This window comes from Microcaecilia unicolor, chromosome 3, assembly GCF_901765095.1.
Source record: "Microcaecilia unicolor chromosome 3, aMicUni1.1, whole genome shotgun sequence".
Lineage (NCBI taxonomy): Eukaryota > Metazoa > Chordata > Amphibia > Gymnophiona > Siphonopidae > Microcaecilia > Microcaecilia unicolor.
Genome location: NC_044033.1, coordinates 479,460,153 through 479,484,057, shown reverse-complemented (window position 1 = coordinate 479,484,057; position 23,905 = coordinate 479,460,153). Strand labels below are relative to the sequence as shown.

The 23,905-nt window shown below is 42.0% G+C and overlaps 1 protein-coding gene across 1 annotated transcript in view; it reads left to right on the top strand.

Annotated features, from left to right (window-relative positions):
- The window catches only part of CGAS (cyclic GMP-AMP synthase), a 31,499-nt gene extending 8,779 nt beyond the window's left edge, over nucleotides 1-22,720 (top strand). Inside the window, exons 3-6 of the mRNA XM_030199039.1 lie at nucleotides 3,429-3,651; nucleotides 9,628-9,873; nucleotides 13,875-13,974; nucleotides 22,006-22,720. Coding sequence (XP_030054899.1) covers nucleotides 3,429-3,651; nucleotides 9,628-9,873; nucleotides 13,875-13,974; nucleotides 22,006-22,363 — 927 coding nt within the window. The 3' untranslated portion in view covers nucleotides 22,364-22,720. The remainder of the gene's footprint in view (nucleotides 1-3,428; nucleotides 3,652-9,627; nucleotides 9,874-13,874; nucleotides 13,975-22,005) is intronic.
- Nucleotides 22,721-23,905: the final 1,185 nt, after the last annotated feature.

Sequence of the window (23,905 nt, the reverse complement as noted above, 5' to 3'; positions counted from 1 at the left end):
TAGATGGTCTAGAAGAAGGCATTCCCTAAGACTGGATCTACAATGGGGAGAGATCTAACCTGGATTTCAAACAGGTGGGCCTTTTTCACAGAAGACATTTTTATTTATGACCCTGTTTACTAAGCCCAAGTTGGTAAAGCACATGAAATTAAAATAAAGTAAGGCTGGTAGCAAAGCATAGGTTTGTTTTATTATATACAAGCTAAGTAAGATTAGAGCGTGATGTACATAAGTAATGCCACACTGGGGAAAAGACCAAGGGTCCATCGAGCCCAGCATCCTGTCCATGACAGCGGCCAATCCAGGCTAAGGGCACCTAGCAAGCTTCCCAAACGTACAAACATTCTATACATGTTATTCCTGGAATTGTGGATTTTTCCCAAGTCCATTTATTAGCGGTTTATGGACTTGTCCTTTAGGAAACCGTCTAACCCCTTTTTAAATTCTGCCAAGCTAACCGCCTTCACCACGTTCTCAGGCAACAAATTCCAGAGTTTAATTACGCGTTGTGTGAAGAAATATTTTCTCCGATTTGTTTTAAATTTACTACACTGTTGTTTCATCGCATGCCCCCTAGTCCTAGTATTTTTGGAAAGCGTGAACAGACGCTTCACATCCACCTGTTCCACTCCACTCATTATTTTATATACCTCTATCATATCTCCCCTCAGCCGTCTTCTCCAAGCTGAAAAGCCCAAGCCTCCTTAGTCTTTCTTCATAGGGAAGTCGTCCCATCCCCGCTATCATTTTAATCGCCCTTCGCTGCACCTTTTCCAATTCCACTATATCTTTCTTGAGATGCGGCGACCAGAATTGAACACAGTACTCAAGGTGCGGTCGCACCATGGAGCGATATAACGGCATTATAACATCCTCACGCCTGACGTAGGTTATGTCAGAAGGAGGCGGGGCCTAGGCCAGGGAAGAAGTGACGTCATGGAGACTCTGCGACCAACACAACAGATCTTCTTGCCCGTGCAGCGCTTCAGAAAGAGGTGAGAGGCGCTGCTCGGGTCGGAAGAATGACGGGAGGCGGAGTTAGCTTTTGCAAAACAGAAGAACAGGAAGGGAGGGGGACCGGGGCTGCTAGAATTTCGCTTTCTCGTGTTGGGGGGGGGGGGGGGGAAGTGGCGGACAGTGGGGAGCAGCGGGGGGGGGGGGGGCATGGCCGTCCATACAGGACGCTCCTGATGAGCGCCCTTGCCCCCTCCCGATCCTTTTTAAATTTTTTTTATTTGATGTGTTTTCTGACACGTTTTCTTACAGCTCAAACACAGATCTTTTGGACATATGTAATGCAACGTCCTTTTGACCAATCACAGCGCTTTTAGCTCTGCTAATGCGCTGGGATTGGCTCAAAGTTTGTTTATTTTTTCACACTACGATTTTTCCTGGCACAGAGTTGTCCTAACAAGAGGTCCAGACCTCTCGTTAGATTTCCTGCCTTTTTCCTGCGTAAAGGCAATCGGAAAAGGTTAGTGCATCTCGTTTCAATGGGGTTTTTACACTAATTGCTCATCTGCACTCTGTTTTCGTTAGCTGCTAGCTTCCTCGGTAAAAGCCCTTTGATGCATGCAACGGCTCAAAATTTCCTCGTTGGAGGGTCGTTAAAGGCTCATTAAGCTTTGGTGCATCTGCCTCATAATCAGTTATGCTGCATTACAAAATCTTTTGTTATTTATTATCTTTTACTGTATACAAAACATACTAGTTTAACATCTTCCTGCTTTCTCATGTGCAGTCATATGCACTCATATCCCTTTCTGTGCATACCTTAAAATACTAATAAAACAGTCTCACTAATACAAATTCAAACTGCCTGTTCGAAATGCCTGTGAACCCCAACAAAAAACTGATTGCAAAGTCCATGTAGCTTTAAATGCTGCACTCAACCAAAAGGTTGTGCTCAGTTCTCTTAGTCTCCTTGTTTCTGTAGTTAATCACTGTGCATTTCTGGCCACTCCTCCTGAGTTCCAGAAATTTCAAACAGGAATCCAATCAATCCCTTTGAGTCCTTCATTTATATATGTGCCACCTTCTCTTCCACTCATACAGTGTACCCCAGAGTCTTCCAGTCATACAGTCTGCCCCAGGGTGAGAAAGGGATTGATTGGATTCCTGTTTGAAATTTCTGGAACTGGGGAGGAGTGGCCAGAAATGCACAGTGATTAACTACGGAAACAAGGAGACAAAGAGAACTGAGCACAACCTTTTGGTTGAGTGCAGCATTTAAAGAGAACTGAGCACAACCTTGTGGTTGAGTGCAGCATTTAAAGCTACATGGACTTTGCAATCAGTATTTTGTTGGGGTTCACAGGCATTTCGAACAGGCAGTTTGAATTTGTATTAGTGAGTCTGTTTTATTAGTATTTTAAGGTATGCACAGAAAGGGATATGAGTGCATATGACTGCACATGTGAAAGCAGGAAGATGTTAAACTAGTATGTTTTGTATGCAGTAAAAGATAATAAATAATAAAAGATTTTGTAATGCAGCATAACTGATTATGTGATTTATACAACTTATATGAAAGGCATACTCAGCTCCAGCCAAATGTGCATCTTTGAAGTGTCTGTTCTCAGCTCCTGAGAAAGCACTGTATGTTACAAAGATGGCAACTTATTAGGCCAACTTGTGAGAACCAAACAGAGCAATGCACAGGCCTCTGTAGCAGGCCTAGGCCTTAGTAACAGGCCTAGCATAGGAAGGAATATAATACCCGAGTTTGATTTGTCCTTGCCATTCTCAGGGTACAGACCGTAGAATTCTGCCCAGCACTGTTCTTGTACTAAGTTCAGAAGCTAATGTCGAAACCCCTTAAAATTTACACTCCAGACCATCCATATCTATTCAGTCACGATCAGGGCATAGACCGTAGAAGGCTGGCCAGCACCAGTTTTGCTTCCCAATTATCGGCGTTGTCACCCAATCTCCGCTAAGATTCCATGGATACATTCCTTCTAAACAGGATTCCTTTGTGTTTCTCCACCACCTCCCGCGGGAAGGCATGCCACATATCCACCACGCTCTCTGTGAAAAAATACTTCCTGACATTACTCCTGAGTACCATGCAGCTCATGCTCTGAAAGCTGCATGGTGCAAGATGTCATCACTGGCTTCTCCTACCATTTATGCTTGTATTTGTAAAATGTTCTATACCATGTTAGTGAAATAAGTTCATTCAAAGTGGCTTGTGGTGTATGTGGGAGGCTACAAAGTTTGTCATTTTGCTATAGTAAATAGTAGTTCTAAACTGAACCTTATTTCCCCAAAAAAGAGGATGTTCTTCAAAAATAGCTTGACCAGAGATTGCTATGAGGAAATTTTATTTAGTTTTGGTTTAGTTAATTGAAAAGTTCACTTCATTTAATGCCAAAATGAATGCAGTATCAGAACAGATTCAGTGTTTATTTTTGTATCTTTTTCAGATTTCAAAGCCAGATGAGTTTGATATAATGCTGAAAATACCATTAAAAAGTGTTGTGCTTGACAAAGCTGAATGCGGTGGTGGTGCTTTTTACTATGTGAAACTTGAAAGCAAAGAACCCAAAAGAGACCTTAGTAACTGTCTAAATGAAAATGGGTATCTGTTGTCCAGTGAGATGATCTCACACCTGAGGAAAGTTATAAAGAAAGAAATATGTAAAATAAGTAAGTAATTTAACAACATTTTTGAGAGGGAATTAGGATGGGATTCCAAATAGTTAAACAGTCTGTCTTCAAATTAATACTTTGTGTCTATATTTTAATATTTTTACTGGATTTTGCTTCAGCTTTTGTTTACTCATATTGTCCAAAGGAAGGGAAGGTGCTGTGCTATACAACTTAAAACTGTGGTGGTACCAGCTGTTATAACCGGTTAGCGCCTACGCTGAAGCTGGCTAATATGGGCGTTCTGGGGGCAGAATTAGCACTTATGCAGTTTGTGCCACTATTCAGGCCCTGAATGAATAAGATAACCACTTAAATTGGACTGCATAAATAGCAATCCTATCTTTAAGTGATTCAGCTTATGCGGTCAAGGGCTGAATACTGCACTTAACCACATAAGCTTTAGCAGCCAGTCTAAACTGGATGTACAGTGCCAGTGCCCAGACATGAATGTACAATGCCAGCCCCCAGCATTGAATATCCAGCTGGGGGCAGACATAAAAACGCTGACCGTTGCTGGCTGAATATCGGCCGGAATATCTCTTTAAAATGTTTACATCTGAAAAATGCAATATGTAAATTGCAATCCTTAAATACAGGATGTGCTTTAATGATTTACTACTACTATTACTACTACTATTTAGCATTTCTATAGCGCTACAAGGCATACGCAGTGCTGCACAAACATAGAAGAAAGACAGTCCCTGCTCAAAGAGCTTACAATCTAATAGACAAAAAATAAATAAAGTAAGCAAATCAAATCAATTAATTTGAACGGGAAGGAAGAGAGGAGGGTAGGTGGAGGCGAGTGGTTACGAGTCAAAAGCAATGTTAAAGAGGTGGGCTTTCAGTCTAGATTGAAAGGTGGCCAAGGATGGGGCAAGACGTAGGGGCTCAGGAAGTTTATTCCAGGCGTAGGGTGCAGCGAGACAGAAGGCGCGAAGTCTGGAGTTGGCAGTAGTGGAGAAGGGAACAGATAAGAAGGATTTATCCATGGAGCGGAGTGCACGGGAAGGGGTGTAGGGAAGGACGAGTGTGGAGAGATACTGGGGAGCAGCAGAGCGAGTATATTTATAGGTTAGTAGAAGAAGTTTGAACAGGATGCAAAAACGGATAGGGAGCCAGTGAAGGGTCTTGAGGAGAGGGGTAGTATGAGTAAAGCGACCCTGGCTTTAATGATGTCCCAACGTTCCCTAATATCCACTGCTGCTCCACGGCCTTAAGGTATCTTAATACACAAATAGTTACATCTTCATCTTTTTTTCTTCTCCTGCAATAAAAGATCTCAATCTTAATTATTTATCCTTTCTCATGCTTTTTCAATTCATTATACAAACTCTTTAAATTTTGTATCTTCAGTACATATTTGTTTATACCTCAAGAATTGAGAATATGTTAAGCTGTTCTTTAACAAGATGACAACTCTTGTAGAACTATATTCCTATCAGTCATGTTGGATGTTTTATTCTCGTAATTTTAATAAAGTCCTCACATACCTTCCCACCTCCCTGAGGAGTTATATTCTAACTGAAGCTAGAAAATGGACTGGTTGTGGTCCTATGTGACAGCAACTGACAGGAAGCAGTGCACATGCATGGTGAACTATCTCAAAATGTCTTAAAAGAGAGATTAAGTGATGTCACAATCTTTTCGAGGCCTTACCCTAACAAGTCCAAAGACTGCTAGTTTGTGCTTCTTGCTGGGTTGCCAAAAAGAGACAAAAGACCCCCTTTCCTTCAAGTTCCTATGTTTTATTATCTTTGGGACTTCTTAGCTTTTCCCCATGCTTTCCTTTTACATGGAGTGCAGCTAGAAAATTCCTAGGAAGTGGCAAAAACATCCCTTTCTGGTAATCCTGATAGCCCCAGATTGTCCTCAGCACCCATAATACGCAGACCTGGTTCAGTTTTGGAGGGGTCTCTGGTCCCACTTCCAAGGAGACCCAGGCTCCTACAGCAGGGGCCAGTGCTAATGGATCCCTTTTAGCTTACAGCTTGGCATTTGAGAGAAGGCACCTGAATCAGCTACTTCATCATCGCAACCTTGTTTTGTGCTCACCATTAGTTGGCTTCCTAGGCGTATGTCCCATCATCAAACCTTTAAATGCAGGGCCTGTCTCTGTGGCATGCAGACCTATTCACTATTTTGTTCTTTTTACAGTATGGTCTTGCTCAGGGCTTAGCCTTTAATTTCCTGAAAGTTCAAGTGGTGATTCTTTCATGCTTCAGAGTTAATATTAACGGTCTCTCCCTGGCAGTACAGGTAGATGTGGGTGGTTAAGCAGATTTGACCCCCGTTACAGAGGGTTCTGCTTCTTTAGGACGTCAGTTTGGTTATGCAGGCCCTAGCCAATCCACCCTTTGAACCAGATGTTTCTAAAGGATTTGTCCTTGTAGACAGTTCTTTTGTGGCTGGATCGAATTGATGGAGGGGTAGCTTTGTATGTTAAGAAGGGCCTTGAATCAAATAGATTGAAAATTCTGCAGGAAACAAAACACATTTTGGAATCCCTATGGATTGAAATTCCATGTGTAAAGGGGAAAAGGATAGTGATAGGAGTGTACTACCGTCCACCTGGCCAGGATGAACAGATAGATTTAGAAATGTTAAAGGAAAATAGGGAGGCTTGCAAACTGGGGAACACAATAATAATGGGTGATTTCATTTACCCCAGTATTGACTGGGTAAATGTAACATCGGGGCATGCTAGGGAGGTAAAAATTCCTTGACAAAATCAAGGACTGCTTTATGGAGCAGCTGGTACAGGAACCAACAAGAGAAGGAAAAATTCCAGACCTAGTCCTTAGTGGAGCGCATGATCTGGTGCGGGAGGTAATGGTGCTGGGGCCGCTTGAAAACAGTGATCATATGATCAGATTTGATATCTGCTTTGGAATAAGTACACACAGGAAATCCAATACATTAGCATTTAACTTTCAAAAAGGAGACTATGATAATATGAGAAGAATAGTGGAAAAAAAAAGGAGCGGCTGTGAAGGTCAAAAATTTACATCAGGCGTGGATGCTGTTCAAAAATACCATCCTGGAAGCCCAGGCCAAATATATTCCATGTATTAAAGGAGGAAGGAATACCAAACGACAGCCTGCATGGTTAAAAAGTGAGTTGAAGAAAACTATTAGAGCTAAAAGAAAATCCTTTAAGAAAATGAAAGAAGGATTCGACTGAAAATAAAAAGAAACAGTATAAGGAATGGCAAGTCAAATGCAAAGCGCGGATAAGGAAGACAAAGAAGGACTTTGAAAAAAGATTGCGTTGGAGGCAAAAACATATAATAATTTTTTTTTTAGGTATACTAAAAGCAAGAAGCCTCGGTTGGACCACTAGATGATCGAGGGGTAAAATGGGCACTTGGGAAGACAAAGCCATAGTGGAGACATTAAATTAATTTTTTGACTCGGTCTTCACCGAGGAACATTTGGGAGAGATACCGGTGCCAGAAATGGTATTCAAAGCTGACGAGTCAGAGAAACTGAATGAAATCTCTATAAAGCTGGAGGATGTAATGGGGCAATTTGACAAATTGAAGAGTATTAAATCTGGAACGGGTGGTATTCATTCCAGAGTACTGATAGAATTGAAAAATGAACTTGTAGAACTATTGTTAGTAATATGTAATTTATCTTTAAAATCAAGCATGGTATTGGAAGATTGGAGGGTGGCCAATGTAATGTCGATTTTTTAAAAAGGTTCCAGAGGAGATCCGAGAAATTATAGACCAGTGAGCCTGAGGGGCAAAAATGGTAGAGACTATTATAAAGAACAAAATTACTGAGTATATTCAAAAGCATGGATTAATGAGACAAAGCTAACATGGATTTAGTGAAGGGAAATCTTGCCTCACTAATCTATTACATTTCTTTGAAGGGGTAAACAAACATGTGGATAAAGGTGTCATGGGATAGGAAATTGTGTTATTTTGTGGATTAAAAACTGGTTATAAGAAAACAGAGAGTAAGGTTAAATGGTCAGTTTTCTCAGTGGAGAAGGGTAGATAGTAGGTGTTCCCCAGGGGTGTGTCCTGGGACCACTGCTTTTTAACATATGTATAAAATGATCTAGAGATGGGAATAACTAGTGAGGTAATTAAATTTGCTGACAACACAAAGTTATTTTTTAGATTGTGAGCTCTGTTGAGCAGGGACTGTCTCTCTGTGTCAGGTGTTCAGCGCTGCGTGCGTCTGGTAGCGCTATATAAATGCTAATAATAATAATAATATTCAAAGTTGTTAAATCACAAGAGGATTGGGAAAAATTACAAGAGGACCTTGGGAGACTGGGCATCTGAGTGGCAGATGACGTTTAATGTGAGTAAGTGCAAAGAGATGCATGTGGGAAAGAGGAACCTGAATTATAGTTATGTAATGCAAGGTTCCACTTTAGAAGTCACTGACCAGGAAAGGGATCTAGGCATCATAGTTGATGATATGTTGAAACCCATGGCTCAGTGTGCGGCGGCGGCTAAGAAAGCAAATAAAATGTTAGGTATTATTAGGAAAGGAATGGAAAACGAAAATGAGGATATTATAATGCCTTTGTATCACTCCATGGTGCAAACGCACCTTGAATATTGTGTTCAATTCTGGTCACCGCATCTCAAAAAAGATATAGTGGAATTAGAAAAGGTACAGAGAAGGGTGACAAAAATGATAAAGGGAATGGGATGACTTACTTATGAGGAAAAGCTAAAGTGGCTAGGGCTCTTCAGCTTGAAGAAAAGACGGCTGAGTGCACCTACAAATGCACTCAGTCTGCAGCCCCTCATTACCTCTCCACCCTCATTTCCCCTTACGTTCCCGCCCGAAACCTCCGCTCACAGGACAAATCCCTTCTTTCAGCACCCTTCTCCACCTCCGCCAACTCCAGGCTCCGCCCATTCTGCCTTGCCTCACCCTATGCGTGGAATCAACTTCCTGTGGCCCTACGCCAAGCCCCCTCCCTACCCATCTTCAAATCCTTGCTCAAAGCCCACCTCTTCAATGTTGCCTTCGGCACCTAACCTTAGACTGCCCCAATTTGACTGCCACTACTTAATGTCTGTACATTTGTCCATTAGATTGTAAGCTCTTCGAGCAGGGACTGTCCTTCTATGTTATATTGTACAGCGCTGCGTAACCCTAGTAGCGCTTTAGAAATGTCAAATAGTAGTAGTAGTAGAGATATGATAGAGGTCTATAAAATAATGAGTGGAGTGGAATGGGTAGATGCGAATCGCTTGTTAACGCGTTTGAAAATACTAAGGGGGGCATGCAATGGAGTTACAAAGTAGTACTTTTAAAATGAATCTGAGAAAATATTTCTTTATTCAGTGTGTAATTAAAGTCTGGAATTCGTTTCCGGAGAATGTAGTAAAAGCAGTTATCTTAGTGGGGATTTTAAAAAGGTTTGGATGGCTTCCTAAAGGAAAAGTTCATAGACCGTTATTAAAATAGACTTAGGGAAAATCTACTGCTTATTTCTAGAATAAGCAGCATAAAATGTACTGTTTTGGATCTTGCCAGGTACTTGTAACCTGGATTGGCCACTGTTGGAAACAGGATGCTGGGCTTGATGGGCCTTCGGTCTGTCCCAGTATGGCAATACTTATGTACTTCTTCATGGAAAGTTTCTATTAGCATACTGAGATGCCTCGGGCTGTACCACTCCCTATACTGGTGATGTCACTGCTGGAAGGGTAACATTAGCCATCAGTCCGGATTAGTCTAGTGGGCCTCAAAAGTGTAATTTCACCCTTGGTACCTCCTATATCGGTAATGAAACCCTATTATTCAGCTTGTCAAAATAATCCTTTTTGTTTGAAAAAGACTGTTTCCTAATATCATTTTCTATGACTGAACATAAATTCCTGGAAAGGTTTAATAGTAAAATCGCTTTTTAAAATCTGAGGGGAGAAATAATGTTCTGTAGCATGGTAGAAGTTTAGTGATGACAATTAATTCTTATTGTCTTTCTCATAGAAATGAATGTTTCAGTCAAGCGAAAAAAGCCTGGATGCCCTGCAGTCACACTTCTTATTGAAGACCATAACCTAGCTATATCAGTGGACATAGTTTTGGCTTTAGAAGTACAACAACGATGGCCATCAAATACCGAGGATGGTCTAAAAATTGAACCCTGGCTAGGAAGTACAGTACGAGACCGTTTTCGATCAAATTCATTCTATTTGGTAGCCAAACAAGCAAAAGATGGAAGAGCAACAACAGGTACTGCTTAAACTAGCAATTATTCTGTGATTAGTGCAAGGATGTTATCTGTGAAAATATTTTTAGTGGTGTGCTACAGCTATAACTATATATGCTAATTTTTGATTTCTAAAATGAAATGCTTGGAGGGCTTGACATTTCTGTTAAGCTGGATTTTCAAAATTAAGCTAAGGAAAAGCCTAAAATTTGTTACTTGACAGTTTAATGACCTTTGTTTAACAATAATATTACCATGGGGTTTTTTTCTTCAAATTTTAACCATTTTTAAAACAATGAGTAAAATATAAAGGTGATATAAACTTGCAAATTTCTTTTAGGTTTTCAAGTTAAAGCAGCAGTATTTCATGCATTCTTCAAATCAATCTAACTTTTCATTGTTTTCTTCCTTTCTTTGTGATAAGATGTTTGAGTCATCCTAAGCAAGCAAACCAGAGGGAAACAGCAACACAAATAAAAACATGAAGCAATAACAGTGTAGAGGGCCACAAGATGATCATACAGAACCAAAATCAGAGGAGGCTGAGTTTATTATAGGACTGACATGGCCCATGTTTCAGGGAATGTCTGCATCAGGGGTCATACGATGTAACAACAGAATAGAGCTTCCTATAGCAGTCTCACAATCGCAGTGGACAAAAAAAGCAAAAAATACATTTCTTGGTTCTAGGTTCACTGCAATTGTGAGACTGCTATAGGAAGCTCTATTCTGTTGTTACATTGTATAACCCTTGAAGCAGGCATTTGCCAAAACATGGGCCGTGCTGGGTCCTATAATAAACAAAACTTCCTCTGATTTTGGCTCTGCCTCGTTGTCTCATCTGTGGCCCTCTAACACTGTTAACTGCTTCATGACTTTCATCCTAGACAAATGTAACACATTAAAAAGATATATACTTACTACCATCTAAACTGACTGTAGATGATCTTTTTTTCTGCTGATGCCCTTTATGATGTGGGATACTGAAGCAGAAAGGAAAACTGAGTGTTTTCCCTGGTGTACATTTGCTTGCCTAAGCTGGTATGATGGAAGTGTTTTGTGATCCAAGTACTGATACCCCCACAGAATTCCTTGGTAGTAGTGATAGGGTGGATCGAATTGATGGAGGGATAGCATTGTATATTAAGGAGAGCCTTGAATCAAATTGAAATTCCATGTGTAAAGGGGAAAAGGATAGTGATAGGACTGTACTACCGTCCACCTGGCCAGGATGAACAGACTGATGTGGAAATGTTAAAGGAAACTAAGGACGCAAACAAACTGGGCAACACAATAATAATGGGTGATTTCAATTACCACTATAATAATTCGGAATGAGTAGGATCTATAATCAATAATATTTTCGCTATCCTACCTATTATGCAACGTGTTTGAGGGACACTGGTAAACAACACAAGGAAGTGGAGAAAAAAAGACCTCAGGTCATTCGGCTACTCCTCGTTCTTAAAGGACAAGCCTTTTGTTTAATGAGGAGGCCTTATCAGTCATAGGTCTTCAAAAAAAACTCCACTAACTAAATTTCTCAAATTTAACCACGTCCCAACAAGCAGATGCATAGGAGACACAATTTTCATATATATTAAAGCTTGGCAAGAGTACTTATCTCAATGTATGAATTCTTGAAAAGTCCAGCCTTATCCAATATGCTCTTGACATTCAAAAGATCCCGACAGGGAAGCCCTGTTTCGCTAAATAATATAGCTGCTTCAGGGGAGTCTTTCAAAATAACCGCAATCCCAAGCCTGTAAAATGTCTCCAATCTCACTGGAACAGAAAATGGCGGACGGCTTCTCTTTACCCGTTGAATGTTTATATACTCAGCGTCTGACGTCATCTCGCACTTATCCAATCAAACGGAGCAATGATCAAAGAAACTCTTTCCACTCAATTGCAACATTCAATCCATGCCCATCCATGCTCCTCTGTCCCCTGCCCCCTCCATTCATCCCTTTCCAGCAATTCCCCCTCTCTCCCTGAGCCCTGCCCTCCCAATCCATGCCCATCCATGCTCCTCTGTCCCCTGCCGCCTCCATTCATCCTTTTCCAGCAAGTCCCCTCTCTCCCTTCCATGACCCCCCCTCGCATCCATGCTCCTCTCTCTCCCATGTCCCAGCCTGGCCCGCCCTCTTCCCCCCCCCCCCGCATCCATGCCCCCCCCCTTCGCATCCATGGTGTCGTTTCTCCCCTGCCCTCCCGCTCCCATTGTTAAACTTTACTGCCCACCCTCTTCTCTCCCCCCAACATCCCTTTTTTTTTTCTTCTTTTTAATTTACCTCCGTGGCGGTTCCGGCAGCGCAGCGTCAGGGAAGGAGGCGGCGCTCCCGACGTCTAGCCTTCCCTTCGCTGTGTTCCGCCTTCTTCTGACGTCATCCTTGACGTCAGAAGAAGGCGGAACACAGCGAAGGGAAGGCTAGAGACGTCGGGAGTGCCGCCTCCTTCCCTGACGCTGCGCTGCCGGAATTGTTTTTTTTTTTTCCGCCCTCGACGTCATGACGTTTGACTCGAGGGCGGGGCAGAGACGGCTGGCTGGCTTCACACCACGAATCCACGAACCCTACAGGGAGTGTTTGAGTGGCTTCAGAACGTTGTCTTCAGAACGTTCACGGTGCGTTTTATTATATTAGATTTTGAGAACCGATGGATTTATACATCCGATTTATTTGTCCAACAGACAGTCCGCCCAATTGTTTGTTTCTTTTGATCCCAACAGGAGGGGAGTGGCTGTGGGGAAACGCACCATATCCAATTGGCTAGCAGATTGCATTTCCTTCACTTACGCCCAGGCTGGGCTGGCTCTTGAGGGTCATGTCACGGCTCACAATGTCAGCGCCATGGCTGCGTCAGTGGCCCACTTGAAGTCAGCCACTATTGAAGAGATCTGCAAAGCTGCGACGTGGTCATCTGTCCACACATTCACATCTCATTACTGCCTGCAGCAGGATACCCGACGCGACAGTCGGTTCGGGCAGTCAGTGCTTCAGAATCTGTTCGGGGTTTAGAATCCAACTCCACCCCCCTAGGCCCATGTTTATTCTGTTCCAGGCTACACTCTCAGTTAGTTGGATAAATTGTTAGGTCAATCTCAGTTATGCGAGGCCCAATTGACCATGTTTGTTGTTTTGAGTGAGCCTGGGGGCTAGGGATACCCCATCAGTGAGAACAAGCAGCCTGCTTGTCCTCGGAGAAAGCGAATGCTACATACCTGTAGAAGGTATTCTCCGAGGACAGCAGGCTGATTGTTCTCACAAACCCGCCCGCCTCCCCTTTGGAGTTGTGTCTTCCCTTGTCTTTGTCTTGCTACATATGGGACTGATGAACACGAGCTGGTTAGGGCGGGAAGACGGCCGCGCATGCGCGGTGCGCGAGGACTAGCAAAGGCCTTTGCTAGTGAAGTTTCCGATTGGAGGGGCTGCCGTGGACGTCACCCATCAGTGAGAACAATCAGCCTGCTGTCCTCGGAGAATACCTTCTACAGGTATGTAGCATTCGCTTTACTGCTAGATCAATGGGTGGCATTAAGGGCTCAGTCCAGTTTTGGGCATGCGCTGATTTCCTTTTTACTGTAGCCCTTGTCCCGTCCCATTAAAAAAAAAAAAAAATCAATTTTTTGTAGATGCAGTAAAAACTGGCCCGGCGCGCACCCAGTACATGTGCCTACACTACCGCAGGCCACTTTTTACCGTAGCTTAGTAAAAGGACCCGTCAGTTTCTTTTCTTTTTCTTGTAAATAAAATTTTAAGTCAATTAAAAAAAACCCCCAGTTTTATCCCACAAACTGTGATGCTACAGTGGTATGTTTAATACTGTAACTTGAAATGTGACTGTATATTTTGTCTCAAGTGCATTGTGAGGCACCCTAAAAAGGAAGATCTATGAATGTGACCCACTTATTTTTCTGCTATTGTGAAATGTCTCCAAGCATAACCAATACAATTTTACTATCTCACCTGTGGAAATGTTATAGTGCTGCTACTTTTTATTATTATTATTATTATTTAATTAGACACTTGGCGAATTTCCTTCTCACACATTGAAAAAGAGATGCTAAACAATCATGGTAATGGGAAAACATGTTGTGAATCAAATGAACCAAGATGTTGCAGGTCAGTGCCTTCTGTTCTCTTATTAGTTTTCCACTGCTTTAGTTATATGGGGCACTGTCAAGAAAATGTTTATGCCTTTTATGAAAATATATTTCAGGCCAGCTCTTTACCTATCTGATTTTAAAGTGATTTATATTTTCTAAAATAATTCAATTGTCATACATCAGTTTTTACAAAAAATAAAAAATAGACTGTATTCTGATGACAGTGTTGAATTAGATACACACAAACAAAACAAAAATAATTTACAGTTATGATAGCTTGCTTACGTTTTTAAAGCTGTTCCCCAAATTAAATGTCCTTTGAACAAAAAGTAATATTCTGTATCCGATTTATTCCTTTTCAAGTTTAAAATTACATTGTTGTTATTGAAGAACACATTTATTTCATAATTTCACCTATTTGTTTCTATCACATCATTTTAACAACTATTACCATATCATTAAGCTAGACAGTCCAGACCTATGGGGTTATGTTATGTCCCTTTACTAACAGATGAAGGCAGAATAACATGGTGCACCCAGGAACATTCCAGTATTACTCTGCCTCTAGCAAATAGTGCAGGTGAATTGGTGCAGCAGTTTTTCTCAGCTTTTGAGCCATACTCCCTAAGCCTTGGTCTGTGGCCCTTGGCTTTCTGGTAGAAGTCTTACCATGGGCTCCCTCCCAAGATCTTAGTTACAGCCACAACACCAGTAGAGGTTAGAGGCAGGTTGTTTAGTTCCTCTGTGATGGCCCAGAGCCTCGACCTATGGACCTTTGCTCCATGTGCTGGGGTGCATTGGTGTTCACAGGTCCAAGAAGCAGGGGTAAGTCCTCTCCCCCCACCCCACCGGGCTCTTGAGTAGATTTTAAAAAAGCATTGGTGGCTGATACTGTTTCTTCCCTAACATTAAATACAGTTTAATTAAAAAAAAAAAAACGTGGAACGGGTGGGTATGTGGGGGGAAGAATACCATGGTGAAGCGCAGCAGTCTTGCCCAGCGTTGCTCAGGCAAGTGGAAGGTCTGTTGTAGTTAGAGACCTGGGGCAACTGATTCTGCCTTTTGGGGGGGGGGGGGGGGGGGGGGGGGGGGGAGGGCTGCGCATCTGCAGCTGTACATATGCAGCACTATCCAGAGCTTCTGTCAGGCCAGCCCGCTGGCCCTTTGAGGTTTGTGTCTTCCGTTGCACATGTATGGTGGCTGGTTCCTTTTGCACTATGTGAAAGGAAAGGCATTGTGTTACACAGGGAAGCTACAGGAAGTGCTGGAACTCTCCTTGGGGGCAGGACCACACACTTGGGGAAGCTTATGTTCCTGCCGCAGCTGAATTTCAGCAGGAATGAAAGCCATATTGTTTCTTGACCATGTTTTGCACACATGCATTCTGAAGTGAATAGGTTTCCCCCATCAAGGGGATTGGCTGAAGAGCCTTCCTGTCAGCTGGACTTGTGTCTTAGGGGCCCTTTTACTGAGCCGTGGTAAAAATTGGCCCGCAGTAGTGCGAGCATGTATTTTTGGCACGTACTGGGCCATTTTTCACCGCATTTAAGAAAAAGGGCCTTTTGTAAGGGGCCGGAAAATGGATGTGTGCTAAAATTGAAACCAGCACACATCCATTTTTGGCCTGAGACCTTACCGCCACCCATTGACCTAGCAGTAAGGTCTCATGCACTACCTGAGCAGTTAGCATGCAGTGCGTGGCAACTGCTGTTTACCGCTGGGTAGGCACTCCGTGGTAGAAAATAGAAAATATTTTCTGCAACATGTTTTTGGTGCGCTATATTCAGAATTACTGCCTGGGGCATGCAGTAGCTGGGCGGTAATGCCAATTTGGCGTGTGCTGGGTGTGCATAGACCTTTACGCACCTTTGTAAAAGGGCCCCTTATGCAGGCAATTCTTGGCATGTTAGGGTCACAGCCAGTAGGGACTCTTTCCAGGGGTTGGGTTCTGGGCCCCCCTTCAGGAATCTTTAGTCTCCAGAAAAAGTGGCCAGAGTCCCCAGAGGTTTTAGGAGTTGCTGGACCATCCAGGATTCCGAAGTAGTGGCGTAGCCAAGGGTGGACTTGGTGGACCCAGGCCCAGGCCCACCCAGTAGCAGCTCACCTATGATGTGGCTGGCAGGGATTCCCAAGCACCCCCAGCTGGAAACTGCCAACAACTGTCCCTCCTGCATACCTTGTAAATAGTAGAACTTCTCCTGCAGGAACCAGCGACTGATACATACTGCTCGCACCGGCCCCACAGCCTTCCCTCTGACGTATTCCTACCTATGCGGAAACAGGAAGCTGCATCAGTGGGAAGGATGTGGGGCCAACATGAGTAGTGTGTATTAGTTGCTGCTCACTGCCGGTGAAAATCTGCTATGTAAAAGGTATGCAGGAGAGGAGGGTGTTTGAGAGACCATATGGCATGCAGAGACTGGAAGGACCAAGAGACGGAGAGACCAAATCACCAGTGGGACGAGGTGGGGTTCTGCCCAACCATCTTGGGCCCAGGCCCACTCAAAGTCGGGTGTCTGGCTACGCCCCTGTTCCAAAGGAACAAAGAAGTAGTGTCACCAACAAGACGCTTCCAAGGAAACTCGTGGGAGATGAAAGATAAATCAAACAAAAAGACTCGACCCGGCACCATGTTTCAGCAGTAGTTCCTGCCTCAGGAGTCTGAAACAAACATATATTCAAAAACATAAATATGCAATATAAAATAAAATGGATTCTGTGGAAAGCAATAAAACTAGCAGAATAAAATGAAACCTCCATAAAATATGCAAATTCCCATAAACAATAAAGACCCTGTTTACTAAGCTGCGCTGTAGGCGTGCTAACTTTTTAGCGTGCACTAATGATAGAGACACCCATTATATTCCTATGGGTGTCTTTAGCGTTACTGCGTGCTAATTTTTAGTGCTCTAAAAAGTTTGCGCACCTACAGTGCGGCTTAGTAAACAGGGCCATAGTCTTTATGAACCCATAAGAAGCTAAAAACAAAATACAATGTACTATAAAATAAAAAGAGCACAAAACTACGGACCCACTTTAAAACAGAATATGACATAAACTAAACAACTGTTGAAAAGTACCATAAAAGCATTAAAATGCAATGTCAAAAAAAGCAAATTATACACATCAGGTTGAAATCTAGATGTCTGCTTGAAAAAAGGAGCAAATATAAAGAACTAACCTCATGAAATGGTGATAATGAGTTTGTCACTCAAGCACAAAAGTTAATTATCAGAAATTCACAATATATCTTATAGAGCTTCAAGGCACCGCAATAATCCAATACACTTATTCTTGCAGTGGAGGAAAAACCTCAGAAGAGCCACTTAGCCTGCAAGACTTTTAAGGCATGGGCACGGTTCACCAAAGGAAAAAAAACTCCACTTACTTCATAGTGTAGGAATTCTTAATATGTGTCCAAATGTCAATGAAGACCACTTTTACTCACAGGAATATCAGAAAATCAACAACCAGAACAGGCACTGATATAAGGCACTCATCGATAATTCGTAATCTTCATGTACTTCCAAATCTTCAAGTGCCCACCAGGCAATTCCGTAGTCCCAGGTGCCCAACAGGGAGCCCCTGTTTCGCTGTAAGCTGCGTCATGGATAGCGCTAGGAATCCAAATTTTGCATGGTATGGTCTGTTCTTTTGAGGCAGGACCTCTTTCTGTCATGATTCATGGTATTTTGCATTGACAAGTTACGTATAACCAATGGCTGCTTTCAGTTGTGATATTTAAATGGTCTCTCTGACATCCCTTTCAGTTACCCACTGGTAGTTCGAGTGGCTATGACAATGGATTCTGGAGCTCCACTGTACACTGAAGATGCTTGATATTGAAGAGGTCTCCACTGCTTCGATGTCAGGTGCCAGTAGTTCCTGTTTGGGCAAAGCATCTTTGGACCTGACACTAAGGATCCGCATGAATTCTGCTTCATCCTTGTTGGCACCAAAGGACTCTGATACTGGACACAGAGTGATGGTGAAGAAGCACCAGCTTCAGTCCTCTTTGAAGCATGGTGCCAGGGCACCAGTTTTGCCGATACTCAAGAAGCATCAGCACTGAGAGAACTGCGCCACCTCTGTAGAAGCGGTGCTGATGTATCAGTCTCCCTGAAGTGGGGACCCAGCCTCTGATGTTGGCTCCAACATCTTCTCAAATTGTTTCCACATCAGCACTGGCCCCACCTTTACCAATTCTGGCCCTTGAGGAGCTGGGATGCATCCTGGACTGGTGTGATGCAAAGGCATTGAGGGCGCTGGCACCAACTATAGTGCTACTCCAGCCCATCATGGAGACCCATGCCATGACTGTCGTTCATTCACTGATGCCAGTGCCTTATTTATTTATTTGGATTTTGCTCACACCTTTTCAGTAATAGCTCAAGGTGAGTTGCATTCAGGTACACTGGATATTTCTGTGTCCCAGGAGGGCTCACAATCTAAGTTTGTACCTGAGGCAATGGAGGGTTAAGTGACTTGTCCAAGATCACAAGGAGCAGCAGTGGGATTTGAACCGGCCACCTCTGGATTTGCAAGACCAGTGCTCTAACCACTAGGCCACTCCTCTACTCCTTGCTGAACATTGGAGCTGGCACCAACTGATGTGCTGCTTTTTTCTAGCCCAGTGGGGGAGGTAGACCCTGAAGTCCAGGAGAGGACCCACACCTCAGCACTCTCACCCAGAGCCTGGCCATCTGTCCGGTATACCGAGGCAGGCACAGACTCGTACTTAAGAATAATATGTTGCGTCTGAGTCAGACTGCTCCTAGGGATCTGAGGTTGAGCCAGAAGACCTCTCCGAGGAGAGATCCCTTAGCTTACTTTCAGACCCTCCTTTCTACAGGAAAGAAGGAAGTCTCCTAGATGAGCTCTCTTTCATAGATTTTGTGAGGGAAATGGCAGAGGCCATTTCATTTAAGTTGGAGGTCAAGGACAAGCCTAAGGTCTGTGCACAGCGGAGAGCAGAGAGTAGCATCCAATGAACACTGCTCAACAAAGATAAGTGTAATAGCACATATTGGATAGCGTGGTATGCTCCAGTAGTGATCTACGTACAGAAGATTTATCATTTCTTTAAAATAATATAATTCTCATTGAGTATATTTTTTGAGCACAGAAAAAACATTTTTAGATCTGTGGCATCAGGGTTTTTTGCCTATGATGAAGAGAAGACCATTGTGTCTGCTTAAGCTCAGTGAGATTAATTTTTGATCTCGGAGCTCTTTGAGGCTTTTTCCCTGTAAATAGTCATTTTTCATTTTGTGGATTTTTTGATTGTTTTGGATATTGTTATACCATAGTTGTCCATTTCACAGTCCAAATTGCTTTTACTCCTTTGGTGATTGACTGGTATAATAAATCTTCCAAATGATATAAACACCCTGCTGAATCTTTTCAGCAAGTAGAGCTGGCGTCAAACCCGACACAGTCGCTGCGTTTCACAAAAGCATCAGCAGGGGTTTAACTTATTGCAGATTCAAAATGCTTTACTGGCTGCATAAACAGAGTGGGTCTCCCACCGGTGGCTGGAGCTGATATTAGTAACTAGATTGGCAGCCCTTGAGGATTGTGAGTGAATAGTAAAGATTCAAACAGCCTAAATAAACACTGCATCTGAACATATAAAATCATGCTGTTAAATCTCAGCAGATGTATGCTTTTACTTAGGCAGGTTTTAGTTGATCATTTTAAGAGATATCAGAAAACCAGAGACAATGATGTTTTAATACTGTTGGATACTTTTGTCTTTTCTTTCCCACCCCTTCACAATTATGTGGGATTTCAGTCTGATCACAATCCAAACACTTGGCATTTGTTAAGAAATAACCGATATTGTGCTCTGCTGAGAATATCATATTATGGGTGAAGTTTCAGACACAGTTATAGATTAATTTTTTTGACTGTGCTTCATACCAAACACCAATAACACAGAACTGGAAGAATTTTCTTGTATTTTCAGCATTTATATTCTGCCTTTTACCCCCTAAAAGAGCTCAGGGCAGATTACAAGGAATAAATGGCCTAGCAACTATTTTCTAAATATACAAAATATCAATTAAAATACTTTTGAAATAAGCAGGTCTTTAGAGTCCATCTGAATTGTGCATGCTATTATTCCTCAGCTGCAGTAGAAGCAGCAATTTGCAGAGAGGATGTCAGGATTCTGGACTCATAGGAGGAGTGGCCTAGTGGTTAGGGTGATGGACTTTGGTCCTGGGGAACTGAGGACCTGAGTTCGATTCCTGGCACAGGCAGCTCCTTGTGACTCTGGGCAAGTCACTTAACCCTCCATTGCCTGCCGCATTGAGTTTGCCATGAGTGGGAAAGTGCGGGGTACAAATGTAACAAAACAAACAAAAACAAAAAGCTACGTCATGCAAGGTTCCACGTTAAGAGTCACGGGCCAAGAAAGGGATCTAGGTGTCGTCGTTGATGATACGTTGAAACCTTCTGCTCAATGTGCTGCTGCGGCTAAGAAAACAAATAGAATGTTAGGTATTATTAGGAAAGGAATGGAAAACAAAAATGAGGGATGTTATAATGCCTTTGTATCACTCTATGGTGTGACCGCAACTCTAATATTGTGCTCAATTCTGGTTGCCGCATCTGAAAAAAGATATAGTAGAATTAGCAAAGGTGCAGAGAAGGGCAACGAAAATGATAAAGGGGATGGGACGACTTCCTTATGAGGAAAGGCTAAAGCGACTAGGGCTCTTCAGCTTGGAGAAAAGGCGGCTGAGGGGAGATATGATAGAGGTCTATAAAATAATGAGTGGAGTTAACTGGGTAGATGTGAAGTGTCTTTACGCTTTCCAAAAACACTAGGACTAGGGGGCATGCGATGAAGCTACAATGTAGTAAATTTAAAACGAATCGGAGAAAATGTTTCTTTACTCAACGTCTAATTAAACTCTGGAATTTGTTGCCAGAGAATGTGGTAAAGGCAGTTAGCTTAGCGGAGTTTTAAAAAGGTTTGGGCGGCTTCCTAAAGGAAAAGTCCATAGACCGTTATTAAATGGACTTGGGGAAAATCAACTATTTCTGTGATAAGCAGTATAAAATGTTTTGTACATTTCTGGGATCTTGCCAGGTATTTGTGACCTGGATTGGCCACTGTTGGAAACAGGATGCTGGGCTCGATGGACCTTTGGTCTTTCCTAGTATGACAATACTTACGTACTTATGATTTAACAACCAATGGAGAGTTAACATATCACAAAGTGGTTTACATAGCAGTTAGCATAACCACAACTATAAAGAGGCACAAGACAATTAATATAGACCAAGCTAGGGGTCATGCATAGGGAAGAACATCCTTTTACAATCTTTAGCAACAGAGGAAACAAAGTTCAAGTATAATTCAAAGGATAGATTATAACCAGCCAGTATTGACACAGTCCTTCAGTGTTTCCAGCGAGGAAAAGACCACCTGATGAGCTCGCTTCAAAGGTGAGGGAGTGTGAAATCTCACATTGTCAATGTCAAATGCTGAATCCTTTCTTGAAATTGATAGACTAGAAAGTCCTTGAGCATCTTGATTATACATTTTAAGGCCCAAATTAGACATTTTTATTTCATTAGGGTTTGAAGGAAAACAAACAAATAATTAAGCATCAAGTCTATTGTAACGTCCAATCAAGCCACCTAAGAATCTAAATAATTTGATTGTAGCATCAAGTCACAGTGTCAGCAGTGGAACAATAGGAGCTATCCTAGCATGATTTGGAAACTCTCATTCTTAAATGTACTCATACAGCAGTGTTTACAGGTATTGCTTGGTAATGATGAATAAATAAAATGACTCTGTTGCAGTCTGTCTTTGTAAAGGCCTTCAGCATGTCGTACAGTCAAATATACAATAATGAAATATCAAAATTAGTAAAAGTCAAACAGAGAAAAACATGATAAATTCCTATTCAGCTTAAGACTAGCTGCACAGTTTTGCTTCTGGAAGGATTATATATTTGCTATCATTTACTTTTGAAGTATTTTACAATGGCTTTTTTTGTCCCCTGTCCTTTTTTTTTCCTTTCTCCAGGAAGTTCTGTTTGAGGCTTTTGAAGCATTTTTTGCAAAATCTTCAACATTATGATAAAAGCAAAAGGGGATTGGAAAAGTTTTGTTCATACCATATTAAAACCACATTTTTCCATTCATGTGTCAGTCGACCAACTGATCAACAATGGCAACTGAATGACCTCAGTGATTGTTTTGAGATGTTTTTGGATGACTTCATAAAGCGACTGAAGGAGAGAGATCTTCCACATTTTTTTATCCCTAGTTTCAATCTCTTTGCTCCTAGAGAAATTGATGAAAACAGCTTAAAGTGCCTTCTGAGGAACATAGAACATGAGAGAAATAATAAATTTCCAATTTTTCAACTGTGTCCACCCTAGTAACATTTGAACCATTAATCTAGTTTCCTAATATTTAGCCTCTCGTGTTCGCTTCTTATGAAGACCCACATAAGGGCGCACTAAGGCCACTTTCTCCCACAGCTTAGTAAAAAGCACATGTAACTAAAGGAAGTAAGGGTAGGTAAGTTACAACAAAACAAAAACCTATCAAATTTTATCTCGTGCCAATTGGGTCCTAGAAAATTTGACCTGCTATCCCATCTATGTCCTGGAGAGGCTGTTCTCTTAACTGTGTCTTCAAATGCATCTGGTATGATTGCTCCCTTATTATGAGTAGAAATCAAACAAAATAAAACATGGAAAAGAAAATAAGATGATACCTTTTTTTATTGGACATAACTTAATACATTTCTTGATTAGCTTTCGAAGGTTGCCCTTCTTCCTCTTGCTCATCTTTCACTTGCTCATCTTCCAATGTGGTATATATCATTCAGTGTAAAAAATGTAACGAAGGATGCTATATTGGAGAAACAGGCCAGATGCTTAAGATAAGATTCAATTTACATAGACATCATATGAACAATACTGGTGCCAGCAGGGTTCCCACGCCTGTTGGTCAACATTTTACAGGACCAGGACACTGTACCAGTGACTTCACAGTGAGAATCCTGAAAGGTAACTTTAAAACCATACAAGAACGTAAGACCTTTGAAGTCAGAATGATTGAATATTTTAACACCCAACAGAAAGGACTTAACAAGGATCTGGGGTTCCTAGCCCATTATAAACCATAAAGCTGTATGTTGATCACCCTCCCCTCACCTATTCATACCCATCCTGCTACAATATCAATGATATGCTTTGATGTCCCCATGCATACTTCCTACCCATCCCCCTCCTCCCACCCTGTCAGACTGTCATAGTAATGCTTGAATGTTTTCACTTATATACACTGTCAGCTAGCACATTTGCTTATTTCCGATCTGAGGAAGAAGGGCAACCTTCGAAAGCTAATCAAGAAATGTATTAAGTTATGTCCAATAAAAAAGGTATCATCTTATTTTCTTTTCCATGTTTTATTTTGTTTGATTTCTACTGATAACCTTAAGAGTGGACTAACACGGCTACCACACTCCTCCCTTATTATGGAAATATACAATCATGACTGCCAGTTTCCCAAGAAAACTCCCTCTTCCCTTGCCCCCTCTGGCATTGATGCCCTCTCTTTTATACTCGGTTATTGATTCTCTATCTTGTGTGTACACACACTCCAGCATTAATTGTGTCTCCCTCTTTATCATGCACATACACTCTCAGTTCTTTCTCTTTCCCCCATTCTAACCTGTACTTACTCCACCACCAAAGTATCAAGCTGGCAATAGGAACCAGTTCTGTGAGTTTTGAGCACTGCCAAGATTGAGAAAGCTCCTTCATTGTGTCTAGGGAGGGATAGTTTGTATTATTCTTTGTACCTCAAAAATCATTTTGAAATGGTAGAGCATGTGAAGCTGGCAGTACTCATAAATCCTCTGTTGCCATTTAATGTGAAGACCACCACCACAGTTCTGTACTTCAAGATGG